Source organism: Salvelinus namaycush, chromosome 32 (genome assembly GCF_016432855.1).
Source record: "Salvelinus namaycush isolate Seneca chromosome 32, SaNama_1.0, whole genome shotgun sequence".
Classification (NCBI taxonomy): domain Eukaryota; kingdom Metazoa; phylum Chordata; class Actinopteri; order Salmoniformes; family Salmonidae; genus Salvelinus; species Salvelinus namaycush.
This window is the reverse complement of record NC_052338.1, coordinates 5,764,796-5,782,470: the sequence shown is the minus strand read 5'-3', so window position 1 is coordinate 5,782,470 and position 17,675 is coordinate 5,764,796. Positions and strand designations below refer to the sequence as shown.

At 43.1% G+C, this 17,675-nt stretch overlaps 1 protein-coding gene across 1 annotated transcript in view; it reads left to right on the top strand.

Annotated features, from left to right (window-relative positions):
* LOC120026765 (beta/gamma crystallin domain-containing protein 1-like) overlaps positions 1–17,675 on the top strand; it is a 47,437-nt gene that overhangs the window by 7,042 nt on the left and 22,720 nt on the right. Inside the window, exon 2 of the mRNA XM_038971483.1 lies at positions 1,252–3,322. Within this exon, the coding sequence (XP_038827411.1) occupies positions 1,252–3,322 (2,071 nt within the window). The remainder of the gene's footprint in view (positions 1–1,251; positions 3,323–17,675) is intronic.

Here is a 17,675-nt window from a genome sequence, read left to right as displayed (position 1 = left end):
GGTAAAGATTAAGGTTAGGGTTAGAATAAGGGTTAGGGTTAGGGTAAAGATTAAGGTTAGGGTTAGAATAAGGGTTAGGGTAGGGTTGATTTTAGGGTTAGGATAAAGATCAAGGTTAAGGTTAGGGTTAGAATAAGGGTTAGGGTTAGGATAAAGATTGAGGTTAGGGTTAGGGTTAGAATAAGGGTTAGGGTAGGGTTGATTTTAGGGTTAGGATAAAGATTAAGGTTAGGGTTAGTAGATAGTTAGTTGAAATGTTAATGACTAGTGTGTAGAGCATCTACAGATGGACTATCCAATTAAAGGGATACCGTGCTGCTAAAAGACCGTTATTAGTCATACCGACAAACATAGTAAGTATGCAACAGTGGCCTATGAGGAACACACGTCTGATATCTGTGTGTTTTGATTTGACATATGAGAGAACTCCGGTCGTACGCCCAACAGGTTTGTGATTAGGTTAATCGCAACCCGCTGCTATTGTTTGATCTTATGACCTTCTCCAGTGCTCCTGGAAAGCACCCACCCCTTCCGTGAAGAGTAGGTAGGGCACTTTGGTTAATGTCACTGCCGGAAAGTTCTCCCAGCGCAAAGAGCTTGAACATAACAGTAATTAGCTGTTAAATGGTATTTGACACATGTGGAATAGTACTGGGATACAAAGATGACTTTACCTGTCACACTTTGTTTGGAGTTCTTTGCACATTTGGAGGTGAGGAGAAATGGTGATTCATTTCGAAGTCATTTCAACATTGCCTGATAGTTAACCTGTGACATTCAAGCTCAAACGTGATTTAACAGAGTTACATCGATAGTAGTATCACAACAGTGGGTTGGGATATCATTTGAAACCTGTTGACTTTTAAAGTAACCTTTTAGCTTTCGTCAACTCTTCATGGAACATTGCAAACACAAGCTAATCTCCGTTTAAACCACATTGTTGCAATGTGTGTAGGCCTATAGGCACTGAAAGAGTCTGTGGAGCTGTTGACATTATAGAAGTTCTGTGTGCATTTTTTTGTGCCTCACTACGTTTTAGGAAGAACATATAAATTGGCCCACCACAGTGAATGCAACTGTTAAGCATGTAGCCTAGCTTCTGTTAACATTTTTTACTGCATGCCTAAAGTTCACCTCTATAATTTGCATAGCTCGTCTAGATAATCACCACCTCTTGACAAAACAGTCCTTAACACACTTCCATGGTTGGTCAATGACAATTATTAACATATGTGTCATTCTGTCTGTTAGGTCTCTGAATGCTTCAGCTGTTCTCAGTACAGCTTTAGAAGACTCTGAGGACTCCGATTCAGAAATTCAGCAGATAGTGGCTGATCTGGAGTCAGACAGCGAGATGAAGTCATACAGTTCCACCCTCACTCTAAGACCCTCTCCCACCCACAAGGGTGTGGACAAATCAAAACAGGGCTTCCGCAAAGTTTCCCTGGTCACTGACAATGACACCACAGACCACACTGAAGACAGTGTGGACTACAGTGAAAGCACTATCAATGATCCGAATAGAACTGAAAGTGACCTAGGTCCAGTCGCACCAGAATACAAATGGAGGAACCTGTACGAGGGGGTGCAAACTACTTTCGAACCCACAGGGGAGTCCTGGCGCTCTGACTCTCAGTCAGATGAGTCAAGAGTGTCCACATACAAGGGACACTACTCCTCCCTCTCCCCCTCCCTCTCTGTGTACACACTCACCTCTCACGGGCCGCCATTCCAAGAACCTGGCTTGTCCTCCCTCTCCTCAGAGACACCCCGTTCCCCCGGCAACGGCCGCTGGTTGAGTGACAGGAGCGAAGTTCAGTTGACCCGGGAGAGTAGCGAGCCAGAGGCAGGAACAGGCAGGGGGAGTAGGAAGGAGTGGGAGGAGGAGCTAGCCACTGCACCTGCAGGACAGAGAGAGAGAGAGGTAGAGCAAGAGGGGAGGGAGGGAGAGTCCATGGCAAGGAAGATAAAGTCAGGCTGCGACTTGCAATCACTCCCAGTCTCAAACTTCTCCTCGGCGGGTCAGACCATTGACAACGTGGACTACAGCAGAGGCAGCAGTTACTCCTACTCCGGACAGTACAAGGCCACACACGTGGATCTGCTCCCTTCCCCCTCCTCCTTGGACCCTTCCCCCTCTTCCTCTCCCGTGACCCCTGACCCGGGCTCCCCCTATAACCGCGACATAGAGAGCCTGGTGGACACCCTGAAGAGCATGAACTCTAACCTTCCCCAGAGGCAGAGGAGGCTGCGTGGGACCACCGCCCCCTCCATCATCTCCTCCCTGCCCTCCATCGAGGAGGACACCCCCAGCTCCAGCCCCACCAATACCAAATCTCCCCAGGTGCCACCTGGGTCTCTGCTGGAGGGCCCCAACAGCCGCTACAACCTGCCCGCAGACCTTGGCCTCAACTGGAGTGCCCCCAAGGAGATGCATTCCCCTCTGGAGTTGATGAAGCTCCAACAGCAGCAGCAACAGCAGCAGCAGGCTGGAGACCACCATTGGAACCGTGGAGGTCTCAACCTCCCACTCCGAGCCTCGGCTCTTAGCAGCATCGTCATGAGAAAGAGCTCCTTGGGCAGTGACTCTTCCCCAGAGCACTCGCCGTCCCCTCTGCTAAACGGAGGGAGCAGCAACCAGTCTCCAAACCCCTCGCGCCTGGACAGGTCCCTCCTCTACTCCAGCTATCGTTCAGCATCGATTGATCAACCACAGGAGAACGGCAAGGCCCATAGCCCAGGCCAGCGGCCCTCTCTGTTCCGTACGGGCTTCCTAACGGACATAGGGCCTAACCAGGACCACATGAGCTCAGGGCCTGGTATGGGCATGGCTGGTGGGCCTGGTAGCGGACTTGGATTTGAATCTGGAGTTGGAACCCAAACTGGAACAGGAACTGACCCTTCAACCCACTTCCGCTACGACCGTTTCTCCTCCCGGATGTCTGACTCCTTAACCGGAAACAACACAGACACCAACTCTCGAATGAGCAGGCCCCCTCCCCTCCCTAGCTTCACCTCTACCCGAGAAGGCCTTCTCAGTCCCACAAGCTCATCTCTGGACATCCACAGGTCTTTCGCCAATGCTAACGAGTCCGCATTAAAGCTCAGCCCGGGGCTGGGTGGTATGGGTTCCAATGGCAACGCGGGCTCTGTGGGCTCTATTGGTCTGGGTCTGCAGAGGAACTTCAGTAACGAAGGCCTGAACTCACCACTGTTCAACATGGGCTCGCCCCATGGAGGGTCCCCCCATGGAGGATCTCACTTCAGTCCAGAGGCTGAGAAGAACCTGGTGCCCAAGTACAGGGCTTTCCCTGACGCCTATGTGAGTACTGACCTGGGGGTTTCTTTTTAGCATTGATTTAGATGGAAGGTTTGAGAAGGGAGGATATTTCAGCAAGAGATTGCGTGAATACTCAGATCATGGGATGGTAAAAGGGGTGTGATGTGAGTCATGGAAAAGACTAATGGGACAGGGTCTAAAGTGAGGGAAATGGAGGCATTTACTAGGACTGCAATTAGATTGTATTTGTCTGGGACATGTGTTTCAGCATTGGCTTCATTCATTTTTTAAATAATGCTTAGCGAGAGTTTGAGGGAACACAGTGTGAGAGGAGAAGAATACAGAAGGAGGGGAAATGGAATTCAGCCTAAGTATGCAGGATGTAAATGTTTTAGACGCCTACTAAGCATTTGAGCATTATTTATGAAATACAGATGCGTTTCGATTTTTTTTAACCTTTCACTGAATGAGTTCCACCACAGTGATGCCGATGCCCTTGCTGAACGAATGGGTGTGTGAGAGAGCAGTGAAATGAGTCTAGGGTGACGATCCATGGCCATATACATTAGATCAGTTTACAGTATGTACGATATCTGTTCTCCCCTCTCATGTAGCTAGCTCTTCCTATCCGCATTCTCTCCTGTCATAATACACATGTTCAGGTCTCTAATAAATACAGTAGTACACGAGAATACAGGTGACACTAAAAGAGGGAGGTGATTTCATAAGAAGTTCTAGAATTAAAGAAGTAACTCATTGTGTGGCGAGGGTTGCTGTGGTTACAAGGGGAGTGGGTTAAGCCAATGTTTTGCAGTGTGCCTCTGATGACAATAGCTTTCAGGACGGGTCCTGATCAGCAAGTTATTTCATGCCAACACACATATTCACGCAGGCATGCACGACATGAATGCACATGCATGTGTGAGCGCACACACAATCATTCACTCTATGGTCCTCAAGGCTTGGATCGCATGCTAAACTCATTCAACACAGTCTCACACTCCAAAAAGTTTTTTGGCAGATTTTGTGCGTTTCTGTGAAGCTTAATTCGTGTGAAAAGACACACATTTTTGTGCGATTTAATTTACAGGTAAAATAAATTTTTTGGGAGCACATTTTGGGAACAATCTTTTGAAAGTTATTAGAGTGCCCATTGCAATGTTGTTCTACACTGCCTTATTTTAAACAAACATGTTGACAAACCAATATTGTCATTCAACCAGGTTGTCACCTGAAATAATTATAATATAACAGTAGCCTTACACTGTTTTTTTGTTTATTAATGCAAATACAGTTTTTTATGCTTGTTTTCACTTAATACTTTGGGATGCTGATGCACTTGTAGTCAGAAAGCCCTTATTTCGTGTAGGCAACAGTAGGCCTACACGATTTTCTTGATAATGTATTTCATATTTCGGGGAGTCTACATTACACTATTTTCTTCATAATGCATTTAATACAAGGATCCACTTTTTCATGTACATCATACAATTTCATTCATAATGATTGGGGATACATTTTTATGATGGGAAATTATAATACACACCATAATACACACACACGCACACAAACACTTGCACACTTATACACACACTCACTTTGTTTGTACTCATGTTATAGCCAACTCTTGTCTTGGCTGTGCCAATTGTGCGCCACCCTATGGGACTCCCAATCACAGCCAGATGTGATGCAGCCCGTATTTGAACCAGGGACTGCAGTGACGCCTCTTGCACTGAGATGCAGTGCCTTAGACCGCTGCGCCACTCAGGCGGGCATATGGGTGATATTGGTGATCCACACGGGCATATGGGTGATCCACACCCATCTGATGTGGATCATAGTCAGGTTATAAGATGTATAAGCTTCAGTAACAGAAGAACATCATGTTTGTGATAACACTTTAAACAGGTAGTTTGTCAATGTGTAGAACGTGTTTGTTTTGGGTCCACACTGGTAAGTTAACTTATGTAAATGTCTAGTCACAGAGGATTTTCTTCTGAATCACTGGTCAGAGCATAGCACTTTCCATTCATCTTCAGGCAAGGCTTGATCACACCTGTAGTAAGTATGTCTATCCATCACGTCCATTGTTGCTTACCCATTGTCCACTAGATATATCAATGTAATTACGCACAACACAATGTTGAAAAACAGAACGCTTCCCACCACTAGATCACATAACTAGACGTGAGCTGGACGTGATCCCAACGCTGCCACCAATGTAGCGTAGGAAAAAAAGCTGCAACAGGAACTCTAACCAGGGCTCATGTGTGGCAGGGGAATTTCAACCGAACATGTCTTTTTTTGCTTCTGTTTCCCCACATTTATCGATCGATTAATTAATTTACAATCATGAAAATGTTTCCCCATTCCCCGATCAAATACCTTCATTGATTGATACCACGCATAAAAAGACAAATACAATTTTTTACTGCAATCTGTCACCCGACATAGCACCAGTATCCCAAAGTATTAAACAAAAACAAGCATTGGCAACCATCTAAATAAAAATAATGTAAGGATACTATTATATTATAAGTATTTCAGTGACAACTTGGTTGATTAACAATATTGGGTTGTTAACACATTTATATTTTGGGGGGTATTGTTTTGTATATAAAGTCAGAAGTTTATATACACCTTAGCCAAATACATTTCAACTAAATTTTTCACAAATCCTGACATTTAATCCTAGTAAAGATTCCCTGTCTTAGGTCAGTTAGGATCACCACTTTATTTTAAGAATGTAAAATGTCAGAATAATAGTAGAGAGAATGATTAATTTCAGCTTTTATTTCTTTCATCACATTCCCAGTGGGTCAGACGTTTACATACACTCAATTAGTATTTGGTACCATTGCCTTTAAATTGTTTAACTTGGGTCAAATGTTTCGGGTAGCCTTCCACATGCTTCCCAAGATAAGTTGGGTGAATTTTGGCCCATTCCTTCTGACAGAGCTGGTGTAATTGAGTCAGATTTGTAGGCCTCCTTGCTCGCACACGCTTTTTCAGTTCTGCCCACAAATTTTCTATTGGATTGAGGTCAGGGCTTTGTGATGGCCACTCCAATACCTTAACTTTGTTGTCCTTAAGCCATTTTGCCACAACTTTGGAAGTATGCTTGGGGTCATTGTCCATTTGGAAGACCCATTTGCAACCAAGCTTTAACTTCCTGACTCTTTTCTTAAAATGTTGCTTCAATATATCCACATAATTGTCCTGCCTCATGATGCCATCTATTTTGTGAAGTGCACCAGCCCCTCCTGCAACAAAGCACCCCCACAACATGATGCTGCCTCCCCCGTCCTTCACGATTGGGAGGGTGATCTTTGGCTTGCAAGCCTCCCCCTTTTTCCTCCAAACATAACGATGGTCATTTTGGCCAAACAGGTCTACATTTCTCCAAGGACATTTCTCCAAAAAGTACGAGCTTTGTCTCCATGTGCAGTTTCAAACCGTAGTCTGTTTTTTTATGGTGGTTTTGGAGCAGTGGCTTCTTCCTTGCTTAGCGGCCTTTCAGATTATGTCGATATAGGACTCGTTTTACTGTGGATTTAGATACTTTTGTACCCGTTTCCTCCAGCATCTTCACAAGGTCCTTTGCTGTTGTTCTGGGATTGATTTGCACTTTTCGCACCAAAGTACGTTCATCTCTAGGAGACAGAACGCGTCTCCTTCCTTAGCGGTATGACGGCTGCATGGTCCCATGGTGTTTATACTTGTGTACTGTTGTTTGTACAGATGAACGTGGTACCTTTAGGCGTTTGGAAATTGCTCCCAAGGATGAACCAGACTTGTGGAGGTCTACAATTATTTTTCTGAGGTCTTGGCTGATTTCTTTAGATTTTCCCATGATGTCAAGCAAAGAGGCACTGAGTTTGATGGTAGGCCTTGAAATACATCCACAGGTACACCTCCAATTGACTCAAATGATGTCAACTAGCCTATCAGAAGCTTCTAGAACCATGACATAATTTTCTGGAATTTTCCAAGCTGTTTAAAGGCACAGTCAACTTAGTGTATGTAAACTTCTGACCCACTGGAATTGTGATACAGTGAATTATAAGTGAAATAATATGTCTGTAAACAATTGTTGGAAAAATTACTTGTGTCATGCACAAAGTCGATGTTTAACCGACTTGCCAAAACTATAGTTTGTTAACTACTTGACGCACGGATCCCTTTACGAAAATGATCCCGCTAAACAACCGCTGAATTGCAGAGCGCCAAATAAAAAAATAAAAAATATTTTCATGAAATCACAAGTGAAATATACCAAAACACAGCTTAGCTTGTTGTTAATCCACCTATCGTGTCAGATTCTGAAAATATGCTTTACAGCGAAAGCAATCCAAGCGTTTGTGAGTTTATCAATCAATAGACAAAACAGTAAGAACAGCTTGCCGCAAATTAGCTTGGTCACGAAAGTCAGAAAAGCAATAAAATTAATCGCTTACCTTTGGTGATCTTCGGATGTTTGCACTCACGAGACTCCCAGTTACACAATAAATGTTATTTTTGTTCAATAAAGATTATTTTTATAACCAAAAACCTCCATTTGGTTTGCGCGTTATGTTCAGAAAACCACAGACTCGTGCCGGTCCTGAAGGGCAGACGAAAATTCCAAAAAGTATCCGTAATGTTCGTAGAAACATGTCAAATGTTTTTTATAATCAATCCTCAGGTTGTTTTTAACATAATCGGTAATATTTCAACCGGACGGTAAACTATTCAATACTACAGAGAAAGAAAATGTTGAGCTACAACTCTCGCGCGCATGAACTAATCAAAGGACACCTGACGCGTTTTGATAAATCTCGCTCATTTTTCAAAATAAAAGCTTTAAACTATGTCTAAAGCCTGGTCACAGCCTGAGGAAGCCATTGGAAAATGAATTTTGTTGTTACCCCTTTAAATGGAGGATGGGCAGGCAATGGAACAGGGATCTTTCCAAATAAAAGGCAATTCCCGGGTTGGATTTCCTCAGGTTTTCGCCTGCAAAATCAGTTCTGTTATACTCACAGACAATATTTTGACAGTTTTGAAAACTTTAGAGTGTTTCCTATCCTAATATGTCAGTTATATGCATATTCTAGCTTCTGGGCCTGAGAAATAGTCAGTTTACCTTATTTTTCAAAAAAATTGTGCCCCCTAGCTGAAAGAGGTTAACAAGAAATTTGTGGAGTGGTTGAAAAACGAGTTTTAATCACTCCAACCTAAGTGTATGTAAACTTCCGACTTCAACTGTGTATATATATATATATTTTTTACTTTTACCCCTTTTTCTCCACAATTTCGTGGTGTCCAATTGATAGTTACAGTCTTGTCTCATCGCTGCAACTCCCGTACGGTCTCGGGAGAGGCGAAGGTCGAGAACCATGCATCCCCCGAAACACAACCCAACCAAGCCGCACTGCTTTTCGACACAATGCCCACTTAACCCGGAAGCCAGCCACACCAATGTGTCGGAGGAAACACCGTGCACCTGGTGATCGTGTCAGCGTGCACTGCACCCTGCCCGCCACAGGAGTTGCTAGTGCGCGATGGGACAAGGACATCCCTGCCGGCCAAACCCTCCCCTAACCCAGACGACGCTGGGCCAATTGTGCGCCGCCCCATGGGTCTCCCGGTCGCGGCCGGCTACGACAGAGCCTGGACTCGAACCCAGAATCTCTAGTGGCACAGCTACATAGCACTGTGATGCAGTGCCTTAGATCACTGCGCCACTCGGGGAGCCCACATTTGTTTTTTTACATAAATAAATGTGGGACACAAAAAAAGGCAGTGTAGAACATCTTTGCCCAAAATGCATTGCTCCAATACTTTCAAAATATTTTTCCAAAGTTTGCCCCCCAAAAATGTAGTCGCACAATGTGTATTTTTAGACGAATTAAGTATCACAAAAATGTGTGTATTTTCACGCAAATTAAGCCACACAAAAACGCAAGAAATCTGCTGAAATACTTTGAGATTGTGTTAACTCGTTATATAAAACTCCACCGGAGTTCTTTCAGTTTTCCAGCCTCTTCCACAGAACTGTGAAACTGGCACATAAATTGTTTCACAATCAGACAATTTGGCTTATTTTTTACAGTTTACATATACCGTTTATGCCACATAAATGTCACACCACAAGATGCATCCTCGATGGGAAATACATTTACATTTTAGCCATTTAGGATTTTTCCTCAGTAAAGTAGCCAACAGCATATTCACAGCTAGTAAGTGGGGGAAAAAGTCAAGTGCGAGTGTTAGTTCACGAAAAGGGGGTGGTTGCTGTGGGACTATTTAAGATACTCTTTGAAGAGTTCGGGTTTCAGACGATTTCGGAAGATGCCATACAGTATACATTCGAGCTTTATCCGACTGCATTCTACTGAGATGTTGGCGCTTGTCCTATGCAAACTGTAGGGTGTTTTGCAGAGTTGGCACATTGCATGTGTGCCTTCTTTGTTTTCCGGTCTGGATATCTAGTTGCCTTGCCTCCTGTCAGGGCCACAGGTAAAGCTCATGTTGCTTTGTGTCACTGAGACTATTATTGACCCTGTTGAGCCATGTGATTAGGCTCCTCAATGGAACTGGCTGTCTGACCTCAAATGTGTAGGCCGAAACCTAATATAAATCAGAATATGAGATCCACAACCCGAAAATGAGATCCCCCATGGGTGAGAATTTTTATTTAATTTATTGTATTTAACCAGGCAGGTCAATTAAGAGCAAATTACTATTTACAATGGCAACCTGGCTCAAGTTTTTTGAGCAAATCTCCCATTGACATCAATACATGATTTATGTAAGCGTTTCTGTGCATGCATAGCCTAGATCTCAGGTAAGGATTCAGCCAGAAGTCACAAGGGCAGTTCAGTTACCTATAATGTTAGTGGCTCTCTGACCCAAATGCTATGTCACTAGGGCAGGTAAAGTAAGTGGCTTGTTATCAAGTGGGTGTTGCCAGGCGAGTGTTTGGGGAAAATTTGTTTCACCACCCACTGTTGGCTTTTACAGCCTCATCCTGCTTTCCCTCTGCCAACAGAGAGGAGAATTGAGGGAGAGATGGAGAGAGACAGCGATGGACATGGAGAATGAGATAGTAAAAGAGAGACAGAGGGATGGAGAGATGAAGAAAAGAGAAGAGGGATAGGGATGGGAGAGTGTACGAGAGAGAGTCCAACACGCAAAGACAGACCTATCAAAACACAATGGTTGGAGTTTCTGGGGAATTTTAATACTCAGGGGCAGGGTTTTAGAAGTTTGGAAGGTGTGTGTGTGTGTGTGTGTGGGGGGGGGGGGGGGGGGGCATCTAGAACAAAAAGTAAGCAAAAATGCCCACAGTTTAAGTGATTAATAAGACTGAACTAGATCAAAGGTAATTCAATAATAAATATTGTGTTGCACCTATAACCAATAGCCTAACAAATGAACAACTCGTGAAACAACTCTTTGTTGAGACATCCTCTATGCCTGCACGCCAGACCCCCACCAGTCTCGTCAATAACTCAACTCTCTCCCAATACAATTTCCTTCCCAGTTCCCACCTATAATTGTTGTAATTCCCAGGGGAAAGGTTTGGTAAGAACAACAAAACACATAACACTGCACATACACATTAACACACAGAAACAGCACATCCTCCATATAATTACTCTCATAGGCCCAATAGTATTGTAGAGCTCTTTTTACTTTTACACCAAATATAGCTGGGTCACCCTGTCCTGTTCCGAGGGGTCCACCACCCTGCAAAGGCAACCCACTGGACGGCAGACCACCAGGGCCAGGACTGAGCAGCCAAGCAGCTAGGGATTGCCTAAAATAGGCATCTCCCCTGACGTGGGCATGTTTTCAATACAGACTCCTTTACTCATACTGTACAAGGCATTCAATCCTTATGAAAGTTTCCCAAATCTAGTGATACATAACTTGACATTGTGGGAGGATAACCAACCTTCCAATTAATGGCAATGCATTTCTTAGCCACTATAAATGCTTGGTTACACAGCTTCTTCAGATAAGTCTCCAGTATCAACATTTCCAAGCAAACAAAAACAGGGAGAAGGGAGAATCTGTAGACATGCAGAGATAAAAGAACGTACTCTTTGCCAGAATTCAGCCACACTGCACAAGATCATAACAAATGCAAATACAATATGTCCCCTTTTGTGTTTTACAGCTCCAGCAGAGGACTGACATTTCTGAGTGCATGTTATTCAGTTACATTGGCATATAGTATGTTCTATGGATGGTCTTAAACTGCAGTAATTTATGACTGAGATGATATGAACATGACTGGGCATTCAAACATACAGTATTTTTATCCATTCATTATCATTAATAGCTTCTACCAGGTCTTCCTCACATTTTTGTTTGACATGTTTTGTGTAGTCGGGAAACGCCTCTATCAACCCTTGATACATTTTGGTTTGTCAGACTGCCTTAATATAGCATCTGGCTTGTCCACTGTTTGCTGCACAGAGAGAAGAATTTGTATTATTTTGTACACTGTAGAATAATAGTGAAGACATCAAAACGATGAAATAACACATATGGAATCATGTGGTAATCAAAAAAGGGTGGCTACTTTGAAGAATCTAAAATATATTGCGCTTTTTTGGTTACTACGTGATTCCATATGTGTTATTTCATAGTTTTGATGTCTTCAATATTATTCTACCATGTAGAAAATAGTAAAACTAAAGTAAAAACCCTGACATGTGTAGGTGTGTCCAAACTTTTGTCTGAAACTGTATATAGTTTAGCTTTACGGGTTGCCACTGGCCTAGTAATACAGATATCCTAATATAAGAGCCATGTGAGAATCTCTGATAATTAAAACTATGGCTTAAGTTATTTTTGCGCATTTGATATTACCTATAGGGCGCAAAATTGTTGGGCCCATGGCTGTCAAGTGAGCTGCGTCACATGCGCCTAAAATAACATTGCGGGACTGCGGTTGTTTTGTTTACCCAGTTTTAGCGGTAGCGGGCGGGAGTCGGACAGAGAGCCAACGGAGTGCGGTATGAAAAGCTGTAGAAAAGAAAAAAACGCTTTCTTCTTCCCGCGGGAGAAGAAATTGGTCCATGCAGACCTCTACTGTGCACCATGACAGTGAAGCCTGTAACGTTAGAGCTGTTTATTACTGTGTCAGTGTGAAAAATAGGGAATTAGCTAGGGAAACTGACAGATCAATAACGTCACATTGCCGTACTGACTTATACAAACTTATACAAACTCACATTGCTCTGAAAAAACGTGAGAATATCAATCTTCAATCGTATGGCTGATGGTTTCATCGTTTGATTCAGGTCTAGTGTGATTGAGGCAAAAATAATAGCTAACGTCAGCCAACTTTTGGACAGCTCTCTCTCTAACGGTACATCAACCGGCGAAAGCTAGCCAAGTTCATTTACTTCTGTTGAAATGGGACAAAACAAAGGTTACAAAACATTTCCATACAAACAACTGCTATTAGATAGTAGTAATAGCCACCTCATATCGCTATCTGACAGAACTAAAGGCTAGAGCTGACCTGGCTGTGGTAGCTACTAGCTAGCGTAGCTAATTCATTCATCTGTCGAAGGGGGATGAAACATTAACTAACGTTACTTCTCAGTTACAATACTAGCTCAGTACTGCGAATTAACACTAGTTAAAAAAAAATCTGTTAAGTTAAACAGCAGCTACCTTGCCAAATACTAAAGAGTAGCCAGTTTCTGCTCTGCTTGCCTTTACAACTCGGTGAAAGAGCGAAACACATACACACTGAACGATGCTCAACTCTCCCGTGCTGATTCAGCCAGCCTTCCAGAAGCTTTGCCTTCACACAGCCTGTCAGCCTGCTCTGTGGTGTCCACGTGGTCTTAAATCAATCCTGTTGAACATTCTAAACAGCCTACCTGACCGCTCGGAGGTGTCCGGATGGTCCGTAAGCACACCGTTGCTGCTTTTTGTATCACATTGCAATGATAAACAAAAATACAATCTCAAAATGTGGGGGGGACATGACCCAGTCCCCAGTAAAAGGTGTGCCACTGCTCAGGGAAACAGACTATGGGCAACATGCCTTGGACACATTACATCTATGTCTGTACATACAGTTGGAAGTTTACATACACTTAGGTTGGAGTCAATTAAACTAGTTTTTCAACCACTCCACAAACTTCTTGTTAACAAACTATAGTTTTGGCAAGTTGGTTAGAACATCTACTTTGTACGTGACAAGTAATTTTTCCAACAATTGTTTACAGACAGATTATTTCACTGTATCACAATTCCAGTGGGTCAGCAGTTTACATACATTCAAATTGACTGTGCCTTTAAACAGCTTGGAAAATTCCAGAAAATGATGTTGTCACGATTTTCGTCGTCGGATGAAGAGTAGTCTGACCAAAGCGCAGCGTGGTAAGTGTTCATGTTAAATATTTTTTTAAACAGAACACTAAACAAAATAACAAAGAGAATGAACGAAAACGAAACAGTCCTGTAAAGTGCATCAACACAAAACAGAAAACAACTACCCACAAAACCAACATGAAAAATGGCAACCTAAATAGGCTCCCCAATCAGAGACAACGAGAAACAGCTGTCTCTGATTGGGAACCAATTCAGGCCACCATAAACCTACAAACCCCTAGACCATACAAAATGCCCATAGATAAACAAAAACCCTAGACAATACAAAAACTAAACAAACCACCCTTGTCACACCCTGACCTAACCAAAAAATTAAGAAAACAAATATAACTAAAGTCAGGGCGTGACAGATGTCATGGCTTTAGAAGCTTCTGATAGGCTAATTGACATTGTTTGAGTGTACCTGTGGATGTATTTTATGGCCTACCTTCAAACTCAGTGCCTCTTTGCTTAACATCATGGGAAAATCAAAAGAAATGAGCCAAGACCTCAGTTTTTTTTTTTTACCTCCACAAGTCTGGTTCATCCTTGGGAGCAATTTCCAAACGCCTGAAGGTTCATCTATACAAACAATAGTACGCAAGTATAATACCATGGGACCACATAGCCGTCATACCGCTCAGGAAGGAGACGCGTTCTGTCTCCTAGAGATGAACGTACTTTGGTGCGAAAAGTGCAAATCAATCCCAGAACAACAGCAAAGGACCTTGTGAAGATGCTGGAGGAAACAGGTACAAAAGTATCTACATCCACAGTAAAACGAGTCCTATATCGACATAACCTGAAAGGCCGCTCAGCAAGGAAGAAGCCACTGCTCCAAAACCGCCATTAAAAAAGCCAGACTACGGTTTGCAACTGCACATGGGAACAAAGATCGTACTTTTTGCAGAACTGTCTGATGGAACAAAAATAGAATTGTTTGGCCATACTGACCATTGTTATCTTTGGAGGAAAAAGAGGGAGCCTTGCAAGCCGAAGAACACCATCCCAACCGCGAAGCACGGGGGAGGCAGCATCATGTTGTGGGGGTGCTTTGCTGCAGGAGGGACTGGTGCACTTCACAAAATAGATGGCATCATGAGGCAGGAAAATTAGGTTGATATATTGAAGCAACATCTCAAGACATCAGTCAGGAAGTTAAAGCTTGGTCGCAGATAGGTCTTCCAAATGGACAATGACCCCAAGCATACTTCCAAAGTTGTGGCAAAATGGCTTAAGGACCACAAAGTCAAGGTATTGGAGTGGCCATCACAAAGGCCTGACCTCAATCCTATAGAAAATTTGTGGGCAGAACTGAAAAAGTGTGTGTGAGCAAGGAGGCCTACAAATCTGACTCAGTTACACCAGCTCTGTCAGGAGGAATGGGCCAAAATTCACCCAACTTATTGTGGGAAGCTTGTGGAAGGCTACCCGAAACGTTTGACCCAAGTTAAACCATTTAAAGGCAATGTTACCAAATACTAATTGAGTGTGTGTAAACTTCTGACCCACTGGGAATGCGATGAAAGAAATAAAAAGCTGAAATAAATCATTCTCTCTACTATTATTCTGACGTTTAACAGACAGGGAATTTGTACTCGGATTAAATGTCAGGAATGGTGGAAAAACGGAATTTAAATGTATTTGGCTAAGGTGTATGTAAACTTTCGACTTCAACTGTATATGACATTAATGAAAACTACCCATCCAGGTAGCATGGGCATAATTAATCTTGGCACACTGTTATGTTTTCTTTTCTTGTATTATTTTTACGAGACTCTATCGCACTTCTCCACCCAGCGATCTATCTGTCGAATCCTGCTTTGGATGCCACACCTCGTCTTTTGTATTATCACCTCTCGTTTACCTTAAGTTAGACCTCTGTTTACTGGTGGATCAGACAGAGCTGAGTCGACAGTCTGGCCCGGGAGAGGAAGAGGGAGGGAGGTGGAGGGGTAACAATTATTAAGTCTTCTCTTTTACCCGCTGTTCCGTTAATCTCTCTTACACAAGTCTGTGCACAGTCTGAACGGATCATGCTGGGCCTGCAAGACGTTCTGTAAGCACATTCCCACCCTGCAGTGCTTGTATTGAGGTTGACATCTGATCTGCATGGTGGAAGGCGGTGAGGCGTGGGTACGTGATGGAACTGACAGCATTCACTCAATTAATCAGAGACACAGAGAGAAAGAGAGAGTGGGGGATGTACTGAACTATAGGTAAAGACTTGAGTAACTGATCTGTCAGTCAACCTTCTGCTCAAGTGCCAGGATTTCCTAATGTACTATGCAGTACTAGCCTGACTTGATTAATGATGATGATTAGCATGATAATAACTACAGTTGCAGGCACTAAAAAGTTAGGTCACTCCGCGGTATTGGCAGAACAATTGCGGCAATTCATGTCCAACGTGCCACTCAAGCTTCTTTTACTGCAATACAGGATTTTAAAAACTAAAATGTTAGTGCCCACAACTATTCTTAGTGGTTTTGATAGTCACTCACGGAATGACGTTCACTGCCTTCAACGGGGAACGGTGGCTTCCATACCCCGCTCGTCCCTGCTTTTGTGAATTTAGTTGAAAACATCCCTTTGCCGTGTGGACCTACTGTATGCCTGGCATTTCAATCAACATCACATACTGATGTCTTATTGCTATTGGGTGGGTTGTAGTCATTAAATCACTGAGTGTACAAAACATTAGGAACGCCTTCCTAATATTGAGTTTTGCCCTCAGAACGGCCTCAATTCGTCGGAGCATGGACTGTACAGTAAAAGGTGTAGAAAGCGTTCTTCAGGGATGCTGGCCCATGTTGACTCCAATGTTTCCACAGTTGTGTCAAGTTGGCTGGTTGTCCTTTGGGTGGTGGACCACTCTTAATACAAATGGGAAACTGTTGAGTTTGAAAAACTCAGCAGCTTTGCATTCCTTGACACACTCAAACCGGTGCGCCTGGCAACTACTACTACACCTTGTTCAAAGGCACTTAAAAAGTGTGTCTTGCCCATTCATCCTCTGAATGGCACACATACACAATCCATGTCTCAAATGTCTTGAGGGTTAAACATCCTTCTTTAACCTGTCTCCCCCCCTTCATCTACACTAATTGAAGTGGATTTAACAAGTGACATCAATAAGGGATCATAGCTTTAACCTGGATTCACCTGGTCAGTCTGTCATTGAAAGAGTTCCTAATGTTTTATACACTCAGTGTATAACTGTTATATACAGTTGAAGTCGGAGGTTTACATCCACCTTAGCCAAATACATTTAAACTCAGTTTTTCACAATTCCTGACATTTAATCCTAGTAAAAATGCCCTGTCTTAGGTCAGTTAGGATCACCACTTTATTTTAAGAATGTTAAATGTCAGAATAATAGTAGAGAGAATTATTTATTTCAGATTTTATTTATTTCATCGCATTCCCAGTGGGTCAGAAGTTAACATACACTCAATTGGTATTTGGTAGCATTGCCTTTAAATTGTTTTACTTGGGTCAAACGTTGTGTGTAGCCTTCCACATGCTTCCCACAATAAATTGGGTGAATTTTGGCCCATTCCTCCTGACAGAGCTGGTGTAATTGAGTCAGGTTTGTAGGCCTCCTTGCTTGCATACGCTTTTTCAGTTCTGCCCACAAATTTTCCATAGGATTGAGGTCAGGGCTTTGTGATGGCCACTCCAATACCTTGACTTTGTTGTCCTTAAGCCATTTTGCCACAACTTTGGAAGTATGCTTGGGGTCATTGTCCATTTGGAAGACCCATTTGCAACCAAGCTTAACTTCCTGACTGATGTCTTGAGATGTTGCTTCAATATATCCACATAATTTTCCTGTCTCATAATGCCATCTATTTTGTGAAGTGCACCAGATCCTCCTGCAGCAAAGCACCACCACAACATGATGCTGCCAACCCCGTGCTTCACGGTTGGGATGGTGTTCTTCTGCTTGCAAGCCACCCCCTTTTTCCTCCAAACATAATGATGGTCATTAATGGCCAAACAGTTC